Source organism: Labrus bergylta, chromosome 16, assembly GCF_963930695.1.
Source record: "Labrus bergylta chromosome 16, fLabBer1.1, whole genome shotgun sequence".
Lineage (NCBI taxonomy): Eukaryota > Metazoa > Chordata > Actinopteri > Labriformes > Labridae > Labrus > Labrus bergylta.
The window spans coordinates 2,669,592-2,683,984 of record NC_089210.1 but is presented as its reverse complement, the minus strand read 5'-3'; the positions used below and the strand labels follow the sequence as shown (position 1 = coordinate 2,683,984).

At 43.0% G+C, this 14,393-nt stretch overlaps 1 protein-coding gene across 1 annotated transcript in view; it reads left to right on the top strand.

Moving 5' to 3' along the window:
- LOC110000941 (alpha-1,6-mannosylglycoprotein 6-beta-N-acetylglucosaminyltransferase B-like) overlaps positions 1-13,995 on the top strand; it is a 58,295-nt gene extending 44,300 nt beyond the window's left edge. The window contains exons 11-16 of the mRNA XM_065964941.1: positions 1,751-1,906; positions 2,249-2,395; positions 2,549-2,665; positions 5,787-5,861; positions 10,964-11,232; positions 13,264-13,995. Of these exons, the coding sequence (XP_065821013.1) occupies positions 1,751-1,906; positions 2,249-2,395; positions 2,549-2,665; positions 5,787-5,861; positions 10,964-11,232; positions 13,264-13,462 (963 nt within the window). The 3' untranslated portion in view covers positions 13,463-13,995. The remainder of the gene's footprint in view (positions 1-1,750; positions 1,907-2,248; positions 2,396-2,548; positions 2,666-5,786; positions 5,862-10,963; positions 11,233-13,263) is intronic.
- Positions 13,996-14,393: the final 398 nt, after the last annotated feature.

The window sequence follows — 14,393 nt, the reverse complement described above, 5'->3', positions numbered from 1 at the left end:
CACACTTTTGAAACGCCCACTGGATGTTACATTTCCTGCAAACAAGTCACTCCTCCAGGAATTTGGCCCCGAGCTGGAGCTGGTAGAAGAACAATTGTTTTTGTTTAGAGTCAATTTTCCCTCCGAGCTACTGGCACGGCTTCTCGCTTTTTTTTTACTGTATCTTTTTGAAGTGTTGCTCGCCTCCCCCCCCCCCCCAAGGTTCGCTTCAATTGAATCTGACTGCAGCTTTGTTCCTACACTGCGGCGGTATCATTTCCCCGTTTGTCAGAACCTGAGCTGCAGAGGAACATTTGTCAGCGCGAACGATTGTGGCGAGAGAAGCCAAAAGTGGAGCGGTTTTCCTCCAGACAATGAAGACTCATCTCCTCACTCACCGCAGTCGCTTCTTCTTCTTCTTCAGTTCTGAGCTTCACAAGAGAAATTTCAGGGCTGTTTAAGTCTTTATTCTGTCTTTGTCTCTCTCGCTTCCATCCTCACACCTCGTCTCTATCTCTCTCTCTCTCTCTCTCTCTCTCTCTCTCTCTCTCGCTCTCTCTCTGTGCTGTTCTGTATTCATGTTCCCACACTGCTTCATAAAAAAAGTACGCCTCCTTTTCAAGCGTTTGCCAAAGAACTTAAAACCAAACTTTTTTTTCCCCGACATTCTGTTGCCTGAAAATAATTTTTAAAACTTAAATTGTGTTTGTGAGTTTTATATCTAAGCGCCTCATTTCTAAATTTAAAAAAAACAAAACATCTTGACTTCAAACATCTGGATCAATAAGCGAAAAAGAAAACTTACAGAAACTATTTTATTCCCACTGCAATACACATTTTAAACCAGGCTAAATAAGCAATGTTTTTTTTAAAAGCTGTGCATGTGTTTTTATCTATTTAGGGTACTTTTAGCTATTTATGACCTAATGTGAGTGTGTGTGTGAATGTTTGTATGTTTTCATGTTGAGCCTCAACAAAAGGTCATTTTCTGTCACAGTGTGATAGACAATAATGTTTTTTGAATCTTTGAACTCTGTTGTTATGAAGCGGTGGTTTTATATCACAAGATGAAGTCAACAAGATTCAATTCATGGAATAAATCAAAAAGGAGAAGGTGATTTCACACCATGTTTTCAGAGGATGACTATCATTTTCAGAGTGATTTCTTTCCCCCATCTCGCTGGCAGACATTAAAGCATCCCGAGATGAAAAATGAGGAATAAAAACTCCGATGACATTTATAGATGATTTATGCCTGAAGACATGGGCACGGTGAATAATTCATTACGTTCCCCCAGAAAGACTTTTTTTTTTGGGGTATCGACTAATTTGATTCTCTGCATGTAAATGATTGCATCGAGTCGTCTCCACGGGGCGGCATGGAACATTTTAAAATCTGTTGATTTAGGTCTTTCACCACACCACAGGTACAGATTAGGGATCGGTTACTGAGAGGTTTATGACAGCTCTGCTTCTTCTTCTCATCTGAATTAACATATTCATGCACCAAATGCTTCGGGTCTCTGAGTTGAAGATTAAAAATATTCTGGGACGTTAAAAGCGACAGAAACGATTATTTCAAAAGATGTTCCAATGGATCTTTTTTATTTTCATTTCATCAACAACATGTAACTTTTCCAGCTCAAAACAGTCGATTCAAAGGCGATCTAATCGTTCAGAATTGTACCTTCTCTATGTTCTCTATTCTCTTCTAATTCATCATTTTAATGCTCAACTCGTCTACGTCCTGCTTCGCTGTTTGTCTCTTAAGGGAAAGGAAAAGTTCCTGTCCATCCTGCACCGCTACATGGACATCCACGGCACGGTGTACTTCGAGACGCAGCGCCCCCCTGAGGTGCCCGCCTTCGTGAAGAACCACGGCCTGCTGCCTCAGCACGAGCTGCAGCAGCTGCTCAGGAAGGCAAAGGTGGAGACAGTCAGCGATGCTGTCATTTGGGGGCCGGGCTTTGTCGAGAAATCTCACAGTTCAATTTGATTTCTGGAGTCGATGTGGCTTCTATCAGAATTTGATCAACATGCTTTGATATTGATGACAGAAATACCCAGATCATTCATTACAGTACCTTCTGATATTTGTTACATAATAAAACAAACACAGCCGCTGCAAAACTGGCAACCGCACAACCAAACAGATCTACATCTATGTGTAAATAATATGCACATGAAGAAACAATATTTGTGACTGATAATCTGTTACAAGTGTTTTGACTTATTCCCTCTTCTGTCTTTTTTTTATTTTGTTGTGAAGCTCTTCATCGGGTTTGGCTTCCCCTATGAAGGTCCCGCCCCTTTGGAGGCCATAGCCAACGGCTGCGTCTTCCTCCAGCCCAAGTTCAGCCCCCCTCACAGCTCGCTGAATCACGAGTTCTTCAGAGGGAAGCCCACCTCCAGGAAGGTAGGCGCGCGTGTCTCTGACATCAGTCGATTCCTTTTAGGAAAATTAAAAAAAAAAAATACAAATTTTGCAGGAATGATTTCACAACATCAGATATTGACCTCTATTTCTGTTTCACATGCTGGTGAATAATCCTACATATCCCCCCCTCAGGTGTCCTCTCAGCACCCGTATGCAGAGCAGTACATCGGCAGGCCGCATGTCGTCACTATCGACTTCAACAACTCTGAGGACTTTGATTCAACCATCCGGGAGATCATGAGGAGCAATGTATGTTTTGCTGTTGTGTTCTTATTTGCACTCTTGCTTGTGGTGCAGCAGATCACAATTTTTGTTACACTAAACCCCGAGCTGATACTTGTTTGCACGAACGCAGACACAGAATTTAAACGGAGAAAGTCAAAGAAACCTTACACGCTGAAATATCAACAATATTTAGTGTGAAATTCTGCAAAAAACATTTGTAAAAATATTAATTGAAGTCTGTATTATCTTCTTGTTGGTGCAGTGGTTCTCCATGCACTACTTAAACGATGCCTTCTTGTCACTTCTCAGGGATTAAGCGGCAGTACATTTCTTTTATTATGATACATTTCCTGTCGATCTGTGGATCTTGTTCAGCCTGAACTGTGGGGGTCAGAGGGGGGCGATCGAATCGGCTCAAGTGTAATCTGTTTCAACACTTCCTCTAAACCTTTGAAGCTGCAGCTTTATGATAGTAATGATAATTATTTGCTTTTTTGCAGACTTCAAAGTTTGTTCTGACCCACTTACTCAGCCATAAGCCTTTAATAGAGCTCTAAATCAACGGCATCCGACATTACAGAGCAAAATGCTTAGCTGGCTCCCCCCCCCCCTGCTCCGCTCACCGCTAATTACTGTAGATATTGAGCGGCTCAGCAGGTAAACCGTGCCCACACCTGGGATCACATGGCGGTGTTCCAGAGGCCCTGGCCCACAGAGAGGAAGCATTATCCACAGCAGATCATGTTAATCAATCGTGCTGTGCTCAATCTGTCACCAGAACAACGCTGCGCCACAGTGCCAGGATGTGTGTGTGTGTGTGTGTGTGTGTGTGTACCGCCTGGTGTGTTGCATACACCTCATGTTCCGGGCTGATAGAGTAGCAGTCGTGGCGCTGGTTAATATTTAACAAGTGCACACCACATTAAAATAATGAAATGAAACTAAAAGTACATTCTGGGCGTCGGGTAGTCGTGTGGTTGTGTTGCACGCCCCTTGTTCATGGGCTCAAGGTCCAGTCCGACCTCTGACCTTTGTCTAATCTACCTTTGCATCTAATCCCCCAATCTCTCCTCCCAACACTTCTTGTTTCTCCTCATCTTTCTCATTAAGGAAAATGTCCCAAAAATAACTTTTATTTACGTTTATTTTCCGACATTCAAAAAAAAATGCAGTTCCTCAAGTGTCCACTAGGGGCTGTTTCCAATTACCACAATGCAGCTTAAACTGTGGGCTTTCTTTGTCTTGCTAACTAGTTGACGTGTCAGATGGTCGTGTTTCATCCTTACTCCAAACGCGTTCTTTGATTCATGTTTATTTGTCTTGTTGACGCTCATGTTTGTTATTTTGTTGTCCTTCTCTCTGTGAGCTCCCGAGCTGCCTCTCTGTCTGAAACTCTCTAATGTCAGATTTTACTGGCACCATAGCAAACCGTCTTAATGGAAATCAGGGGAAGCTTAAAAAAAAAAAATGTACTCAAATGTCGTTCACTCCTTCCTGATCGTAGTTGCCTCAAGCTGGGTTGTTGGGTGCAGCTTTCTGGACTCGAGTGCTTCCAGTGGAACTCTGCACTGGGATTCTTTTTTATTTCATGTCATCACTGACTGCAGGAAGTAATGAATGTTTCTCACATTTGTTTTTGTGTCAGAGTAATGCAATCAGTTTAGGTTTATAAATCGCACAGTCGATTCAGAAAATGTTTTCTCCTTCTGAATTCAAATCGCCCTCTATGAAGTATATTCTCCCTCTCTCTCTCTCTCTCTCTCTGATTCTATTATATAAAAGATGCCCAAAAGGCAAATTGCATTGGGGAATGGCTGATGAAGTGCCAGATACATTTCATTAAACTCAGATGAAATAAAGTAATAAGCGAGTGCTAAAAGGAACACAACACTAAAAGAAACCATTTATCAGTTTAAGAGCCTGAGTGCTTTAGTGGCCTGATGGTAAACAATGAGATCTCACTTCAGCCGGGGACCACGGGAGATGTTCAGAGGGGGATTCTGCACTTTGAATCCTCACAGAATCTGTCACCATCGGTCCTGTAAATGCCCGGGAATTTCCATGATTCCTGGCAGTTGATGGCAGGTGTCTGGCCTGGCTTGCCTCCCTCAACGATCCATTTGGATGAAACCACAGACCATTCATACTGCTATGTTAGAATAGATAATAATAATAATGGGTTTCCTGGATCAGGGTCACCATCTAACCGGCGGCCGCCCCCGGACAGCACTGGCACCTGAAAAGAAACTGCAGACACTTTGAGGTTCTGCCGGTTTCAATACAGATGACTTTAAAATGTGCTGTTCTGTCCGAGGCTGATCCAGAACCAGAAGCCCTTTGTGATGTGTTGCTACATACATTGAGTCATCTTCCAGTCTCTCTTGAAGAACAGCACAGGGGTCAGAGGGCTTTTATTCATCATGATAAAAATAGTAAAGCCAGATATGAATAAGTTATGTTGCACATGGCACGATAAGTGAGGCTACAAGAACAGAGCAGGTAGAAAAGAGCTCCTCTGTGGGGAGAGAAAAGGGTTCTTTGAAAGGAGATGAAACTATCAATCAGTCCTCTCTCAGTAAACCTGAATGAAGTGTTTTGTTTTGTTTTAATTAATGCTTTGTGAAAGAGGGGCAGATATTATGAGATTAGTCTTCTTTCTGCTCCTTTTCCTTCAAAATTTGAGATTTTATGTTTGTTTGTTTTTCTTAACTTTGTTGTTTATTTGAATGAAATAAAATAAATAAATAATCCATCACCTGCCTTTCAAAAGTCACACTCTGGGTGACAGGCGTCATGTGGGACACCTTAAGGATCCTGAATGCACCCTCCTCGGTACCCGCTGACCACTGGTCCTCTCGTCGGCTCACTCCATTGTTTCGACACATTGATGGAGTCATCACTAAAAAAAAAATAATGAAATCAATTCTCAGAGCTGTCACCTGTGATGCATGAGGTCATTGATTTTAATGTGAGGCTCGTGGCATGATATAAGCCCTTCACAATTACGCTAATGAACATGTCAGCTGTGATTAACTAGCAGGTTTTTATTTCCTGTAATTACAATGGCCTGCCTTTGTGGACACACACCCCCCCCCTTCCCCTCCTTTCCCTTTCTATTCTTCATTTTATTAATCTGTGTTGGCAGGTGGAGCCGTTCCTGCCTTACGAGTACACCTGTGAAGGGATGCTGGAAAGAGTCAACGCCTACATTCAGAACCAGGTGGGTCTCAGCCAGGACTGAAGCACATGAGCGGGCGTGCTGGATGGCGTCGTTATGAGGTGACAGAAGTTATTTGCCGCTGCGTATGTTCCCTCCCGGCTGATTAGGTCGCTCACAGTTTTGGGGGGAACATCAGTGCGTGAACCACGAGATTAATTTTGTGGCTCAATTTACTGTGACTCCCGCCGCTGGTGAGGCCCCTCGAGTATCCTGAGTTAATAATGACAGAGCAGAGCAGTTATTTATGACTGAAGCTGTGATTGGTTTATACATATTACAGCTGAAATATAATGAGGTCATAATGCTGGAAATTAGAGGAACAAACAACCGACTCAGAATTTATTAGGGGACTCTGTGACGGGACAGCAGAAGACTCAAAAATGAATTGAAGAGTTTCTCTTTGTTTGTTTCATCATGCAGCCCGCTGCTGAGGATGACTCTGAATCTGTAAGTTAAATGTAAAGGTAGCACAAGCAAGGTGTTGTATCTTTGCAGACGAAGACATCTTGGGGCCTGCCGAACGACTCGAGCAACACATTCTGAATGCCTGATGGAAAAGGAATACTTCAATAAGTTGTGATCATTAGACCAGGACTGCTAAAGTTACATTAAAGCAACAATATGTAGAAACTTTGTTTGGTGCTTTTTGCTGCACACCGAAGGACTCTGCATGGATAGATAGACTTTATTGTCTGTCCCAACAGAGACAGAAATTCTCCTTTATAATAGTAATAATTAAGTTTATTTATAAAGCACTTATCAAAACCAACGTCACAAAGTGCTTTACAGAAAAAAGAAAAAAAAAATCCCAACAGTCAAATACACAACAATAAAATCCTATTAAAAAAGCATGAAAAATAAAACAACAGTGCAGCAATCATCCAATGAACAGAGAAAAGAGAAACAACCGAGACAAAGATTAGCTAAAGTTAACAGTAAAACAAATAAAAACATCATGAAACAAGGATTAGAAGAAGGCCTTACCATAAAAATGTGTTTTTGACAAGGCTCGAACAATAAACACAACTTACATTAAAAACAGAAAGTGCAGTACATTCAAAGAGGACTTACAAACAACTGTTTCTAAAAAGGGGGGTCTGTTTGATTTTGTTCAGAATGGTTATTGCAGAGGGAATGAAGGATTTTTTTGTAGATGTTTTTCGGGGCCAGAGGGACTTTGTAGCGTCTGCCTGATGGCAGTAACTAGAAGGAGTGGTGGAGGGGGTGAGAGGGTAGTTTGTGGTGAACCGATCATTTTGCTGGCCTGATTAAAGATGCGGGAGAGTTTTTTTTTTGTGTTTGGTGGTGAGGGAGTTGAACCAGGATGAGATGTTAAAAGTGAGGATGGATTCAGTGATTGAGTTAAAATATGTTTGCTGACATGAAAGGTCCTTAGTTTCCTCGTCAGGTGGAGTCTCTGTCTCAGGTCTCAAAGGTTTGATACTCCTACGACGACGAGCTTTTGTTGACAATTAGAAGGTTTTCTTTTTCCTTCTTCTTTGATGCAAAGTGAGCTTCCTTAAAAAATGTGCCAATATTCATCATGCATGTGCTCGATAGCAAACAATACAAGAATACACACACAAAAAATACTAGTCCAGCACAACAGACACACACGTGGTTCTGGCAATTTAAATTACTCTCTCACACACACACACACTCACTCACTCACTCACTCACTCACTCACTCACTCACTCACTCACTCACTCACTCACTCACTCACTCACTCACTCACTCACACACACACACTACTCAGCGACAAAAACAAACTTCTCTTCTTCATTTTCCAAAAGTCCAACACAACATGCTCTCTGCCAGCGAGGTGTGTGTGTGTGTGTGTGTGTGTGTGTGTGTGTGCTCCTGCAGAGAGAGAGAAGGGAGAGCAATCAGCAAACAGATAAACCTGTGCCAATTAACTCAGTTCTGTTCCCCCGAGCCCCTCCCACACATCTCTCTCCTCACACCACTGCCCCCAAAAGAGAGCAAAACTTTAAAGCAGATAGTCCACATACGATATCAGCCGACACATGCAGAACTTGAACATTTTCATACTTTATTCAGTTCTTCTCGTGACCCTGACTGTTTTATTCTCTAGGTTAAATGCACAGTGCTTCATTTATTTCATCCTGTGCTCGGAGGCATTTAGAAAAAGGTTTTCACAGAGCACATTTTCGGATGGATGACCGCTTCAAATCAAAAAACACCAATCAGATTTTTGAAGATCTGCTCTTCTCATTTCAGCTGAAGTGCTGAAATTCTATTTAGGAAATCTCCATTCTGGGATTTCTCTGCTGCTTGGCCTCAGTATTTATACCTCTACGGCTCTGCCAGATATTAAATTCTTTGCAGGCGGCAGCTGCAAAGTTAATCGACGAGCACTAATTTTCCTCAATGGTGGTCCTTGAGAATGTGGAAAAAAATGTTTCTACATAAAAATGGACTTGTTAGTTGTGATTTTTTTCTCACAGTTAAATGGAATTACTCAGTCATCAAGATCCATTGTTGCTGCGCGGTTTAGTGTGGGAGTCGTACAGGATGCTGTGTGTTTGGATACATTCTCGTCCTTTTGGTGAATCCATCTTGTTGTGTAATTGGTGTTGTGTTTTGCAGTGGCAGGTTAAGGAAGTGTGTAAGCCTCTGTGCTGTTCTCACAGCTTCTATTCCCCCTGCTGCCACACACACACACACACACACACACACACACACACACACACACACACACACACACACACACACACACACACACGCTCAATGTGCCGTGACCGACCGAGGCTGTGACTGCTCGTCTCTGAGAGTCTAAGGTCAGACTCTCAATCAGATCCCCCCCTCTCTTTTTTCTCTTTTCTTTCCTCCTTTTCTTAACCTTCTCTCTGCCCGTGTCAGACTTTTTCCACTTTTATTTCCAACTTCTCAAATCACTTGTGACTTGATCTTATTTTCCTTTGACCGACTCTCTCGTCCTCCCCCACAGTAACTTCCTCCCACCTCTCCATCCACAAAAAAACACACTTGGTGGTTGTGGCAGCTCTGTGTCTTCCTTTATTAACAGACACTATCGCTTGTCCTATTATTTCTGGATTCACTGCATCCCTATAATTTAGCAGAGAGTATTCAAGTGAAAAATCAGTTTGACTGACATTTCTAATATAGCACCAGGGACACACACGACGGGGAGTTTCTTTTCTTTTCAGACAGTTCATAAGGAAGGGACAGAGGCGTTTGTGAACTCCAGAGGCAGCGCAGTCATTTATATTAATACAAACTGTCGTGGGAATAAACATTTTTTCCCTCCTGAAAACTGAGATTTATGATGAAGGAAATAAGTTGATGTATACGTTCCTGCAGGCCGTTCACACATAACAGAAGCTGAAATGAATGAGGGCTGAGTTTCATTTAGTTGCCTCAGTTTCAGGACTCTGGTTATAAACATTCAGACTTACTAGGACACCAGAATAAATCAGAAATAATGTGAAAGTTTTCAGACACACCTGTGAGTAGTATGTACCAGTGTTGTAGTCAAGACCACACTAACCGAGACCAAGACGTACCCGAGACCAGAGTGCTCCAAGACCAAGACCAAGACCAAGACCAAGACATTTAGGGATCGAGACAGAGTCAAGACCAAGACATACCCGAGACCAGAGAGAGTTTGGAGACCCCCAGTCTGAGACCTAGACAAGACCAAGTCCAGAGAGCACCAAGACCAAGACATTTAGGGATTGAGACCGAGTCAAGACCAAGACCAAGTCAGGGCGAGACCGAGATGAGACAATAAATATCAAAAACACGGAGAAGGTTGTGGTCGTAACCAGGGGATAAAAACAAATTCTGAATTGAAGTTATTTGTTCTTTTAGAAAGAGGCGTTTCCCTTCTTATCACAGTAATGACCTGGAAAAAGAACCTTTCAGTGGCCCAGTCCGCCCAGTCCGCCCAGTCCGCCCAGTCCGCCCAGTCCGCCCAGTCCGCCCAGTCTGAGACCTTCAAAAGTGGTCTCGAGATCGGTCTCGAGTGCTACAACACAAGTTTGTTCTGATTTGGACATAGCATGAGAACAAATGTGAGATCCACAGAATGCTAAAAAAATACTTGGATGAGATCTACAAATATGCATCGGAGCATTCTTTCTCACTTACTGTTTCCCACAATGCAAAGCGCCAGGTCAGAGATTGACCTCAGCACACAAAGACACCACCGATTAACCTTTTGTGATTCTGAAAGTCTTGAAAATCTAATTTAATCACTTGTCAGTTTTTTGTCAGATTGTAAGTGGAGGCTAGCGTTTGTCGTCAGCTTGACTTCCTCATTGTAAGACCAGAAACCAGCTGAGCCTGGCATACTGCAAAACGACCACCGAAACCGCCACAGACTGGATACAAAGAAGGACGAAAAGACAGCTTCCCGAGACATTTTGGAGCTCCCCCTACTGGCTGGCCGCAGTATACTGCATGTCACATTTGGCTCTATTTTAGTACAACGGGAGGAGGAGTTGGAGATGCGTCATCACAGTGACTTATTGGTGAATTTGTCCACTGATTATCTGTTAACATAACTCCTTCAGTAACTTATAATGTTGTTGATTTCATGCGTGTGTGTGTGTGTGTGTGTGTGTGTCAAAGCTCTTGTCTGCTTGTAGTCGTGCAGTAGTTGCAGCAGGAGATGGAGAGATTGGAAGCCTGCTTATTGCCTGCGGGCGCTCGGAGCCTGTTTAATAAACGGGTCTGGAGGCCAGTGGGATATGTCAGAGAAATGTTATTACCCAGGTCTTATGAAAAGCCTCAGCTGGAGGGGGAATCTAATCAGGCCTCTCACCAGAGCCTAATTCTGCCTCCGGTCCTCATTTGTTATTGGGTGGGCATAACTGCGTTTGTATCTTTTCCTGGATGATTGACGAGGAACTGTCAGCTCTGATAAGCAGCTCTGGACTGAAACTGTTTCTTTTTTATTATTTCCTTGTATGTGTGGCAGAGCTTGAACGTACAATTTGAAACTGATGTAAGGTGGAAAAAATGGTGGTTTATGTAAGCTGACAGGTCAAGCGTTTTGCAGGATAACACTTGAACATATTTCTGATCTGGGTTGTTTCATCTTTTGCACCTGCAGGACTTCTGCTCCCCCGAAGCTCCGTTTCCTCCCGTAAACTCCTCTTGGCTCGGCAGTCCTCCCACTCCTTTCATCCTGCAGCAGCACAACTCCAGCATCCTCACCTGGGCCTCCAACGCCAGCGCCTACACATCCTGGCCGCCCCTCAGTGCGCTGAGGCTGCTGGCTTCACTGGAGGGCCAGTCCTGCGTGAAGGCGTGCCAGAGCGCCGGGCTCATCTGCGAGCCCGCCTTGTATCGATTCATCAACATAAAGGAGGCCTTCAGCGCGTAAGACGTTTCTTTCTAGTTTAATAACTTGTTTAGTCAATGCTATGTGTAGTTAGGCGGAACCAGAGAGTGGAGAAGAACATACTTGAGAACAGAAAACGTTTAAATTACATGCTTGGAGATCGTACCGGTGCAGACAGTCTATGGTCGTGCAGCGATCACAGGGAATAAACGTCCCCAAGCCCCTCCCACTCGCTCCAGGTGAATTCTCCTGATTATATCCTGCTGTGTTCTCACATCAGCTCACTCAGACTTGGCTGAAACTTAAACATACAGAGCTTTTATTTTGAAGTTGCAAAGTTCATTCTTCCTGTTTCCTGCTCCAAAAAAAAAAAAAAAACAGTAAATGTTGTTACTGTGTCGATGTTTACCAAATATTTATAAATATAAGAATCATTTTGTTTGTCAAAGCTTAACCTTAAATCCTCCTGAACTTAACAAAATAAAAGTCTTTATTTACTGTGAAGAGAATTGAATAATGTGACATTTTGTGTTCACACATGCAGCTCACAGTTTTGTGGAAGTATTAAAAGAAAAGTAACACCAGATGTTACCAGCAAATTATTTCCCCGTTGATTGAACAGAAAATTAAATTTAAACTAGTTGACTTCTCCAAAGGAAAGAAAAATAATGAATCTCTGCCTTTGAATCACTTAGTGACATGAGTGCATTACTCTGCAGGTAAACAATGCCACATTAGTTTGCTTAGTGTGGCTAACGTTAGCAGTGCTAGCACTACCAGCCTGGTTATCGTCCACACGCCCCCCCCCCCCCCCCCCCGTGCTGAGCGCGGTGACACATCGCTCCAGTTTCGTGGTTATATGCCTGATTATCTGCTCTGCTCCTACGAGATGCCATCCGTCCGCTCTGCTGGTTTAAAGGTAAAGGAGGACCGTCAACCAAAGCTACAGCTCCGACTAGTGGTGGGAGGCTGCATTACAGCTTATACACAACATGTAACAAATATATATATATTTTAAAGATTTGTTTTTGGGCTTCTGTGCCTTTAATTGACAGACAGGACAGTAGATAGAGTCGGAAATCAGGGAGAGAGAGAGAGAGTGGGGAATGACATGCAGGAAAGGAGCCACAGGCCAGATCCGAACCCGGGCCGCCCGCTTGGAAGACCATAGCCTCCACACATGGGTCGCGCGCACTAACCACTGCGCCATCAGCTCCATCAGCGCCCCTAGACAAATATTATTAACGTTTAACTTACGAGTAAGGGTCTCGGGCGCTTAGTAAGGGAGACGCCATTTTATTGTTATAGTCATGCACATCCTTTGTTCAAAGAGAAAACATTTATTTGGTTTTTGATTCTTAACACAGCGATGACATGAAAATATTTCCACTGGGTCAGACGAAGCGATCTGCAGTGTGCAGCTTAGAACATATTCACAGTTAGGTGTACATTTGACGGTCAACAGGAAGTGTGTTGACAGTTTTTTGTCAGAAAAAACTTGTTGTGAATAAAAAGGACGACGTCAGCAAAGAGAAAATACTTTTTCGAAACAGATCATCAAAATCTACTTTCACCCAAACTTTCCTCACAGCAGGTTCAAAAACCAAATAAAAGGGAAAGATACCTTCTTGTCTAGTGCACCGTTTCTTTCATGACTTTTTCATGAAATGCCTCATCTGGACCTTCGGAAAATAAGACTCTCTGCATCGTAATGAGCTTTCTTTATTCCCCTCTTACAATAAATTTGAATAGCTAAGTTTCCCTCCAGACAGAGTATCGTGCCTCATTTGATAGTTTTCAAAATTATGCAGTTGTGAAGAAGTACAGGAGGAGACACGAGCTCACCCTCTCCCTGGAAATATTTCCCCTTCATTCTCTGAGGTGCTCAAGGCTACACTGTACCATAAATATTAATTATATAGGTGGAATAATCATTGATACCCTGCGGCCGCCCGTCTAACATTCATATATTACACATGTAGTTGTGCTGAATGAGTGGGAAAAAGGGATTAATGATCTTCTTTATGCATGAAATACTGAGCAGTTCTTCACTCTGTGTCGTCCTCCAGGTTGGACTTTCAGTGCGAGGGTCTGGAGTCAGAGATGAACCACCTCTTCCCGGCCTTCTCAGCCGAGCACGCTGAGTGTGGCCTGCAGCAGGATCCGTTACTGTTCAGCTGTGCCGGCTCGAGCTCCAAATACCAGCGCCTCTGCCCCTGCAGGGACTATCTTAGCGGGCAGGTGGCGCTGTGCAGAGACTGCCTATGACCAGAGGAGGTATAGAGACTCTTCTCTTAAAAAAAAGCTGGAGAGGTCCAGGCTGCACCTTGAAGACTCCCTCTGCAAAGGGAAGAAGTGCTGGGACACGCTGAACACAGAGACTCTGCTCCTTACCTCTGACCACAGAGCGGCGGCCAAAGAAGGTAAAAACGGTTTTACCTCTCAGGGAACTGCATGATTGTACTTCTTGAATCTGGAGAGTTTGAGCCGGTGAGGTTTTGAAAATCGACGTGGCTGCATCAGTAAAATTTGCAGCCATTTTGAAAAAATGTGTCATTGTTGGATTTAGAACGATCCAAAGAGGAAATCTTTTGATCAAACATGTTACAAATGCTTGAAGTTCACAAGTGTGTTTACTCAGTGTTGTGTGGAAACCTACAGTATCATCGTGGAGTTTGGATATTTGTACTAGATGCACCCAAAGCCATTTACACCATGATGAGATGTACTATTTTACATGTCCTGTAATGAATATATTTGTACATTAGTGTTGTTTAATAAAAACACTGGAGGAAAAACAAGTGTGACCTGTTATTCATGTGAGGAAATTACTTTTAAAAAATGAATGCTCAGTTAACTTATAAGACGTCATCAATCTTTTATGCTCAATTTCTCGAAGCCCAGTGCGGAAATATCCTAATTACTTCTTCCAGTGTGTGATTTATAAGCAAACAGAAGCTGTCTCACACTCATTAGTTTATAAAGAAGTGTTTGGCTGATGGACTGTGCTTTGAAATTAAAGGAACAACAGTGTTGGCTCTCAGGAAATAAATGCTCGGTGCTCCCTCGTTGCTCTAAACGAAGCCGATATGTGTGAGTAGCACTGAAGCTCTCGTTGTGTTTTTCAGCACAAGTGTGTTAGCAAACAAGTGAAAAATGTAATGTAGAAATTAGAATCCATATTCAGAACTGATCTCAA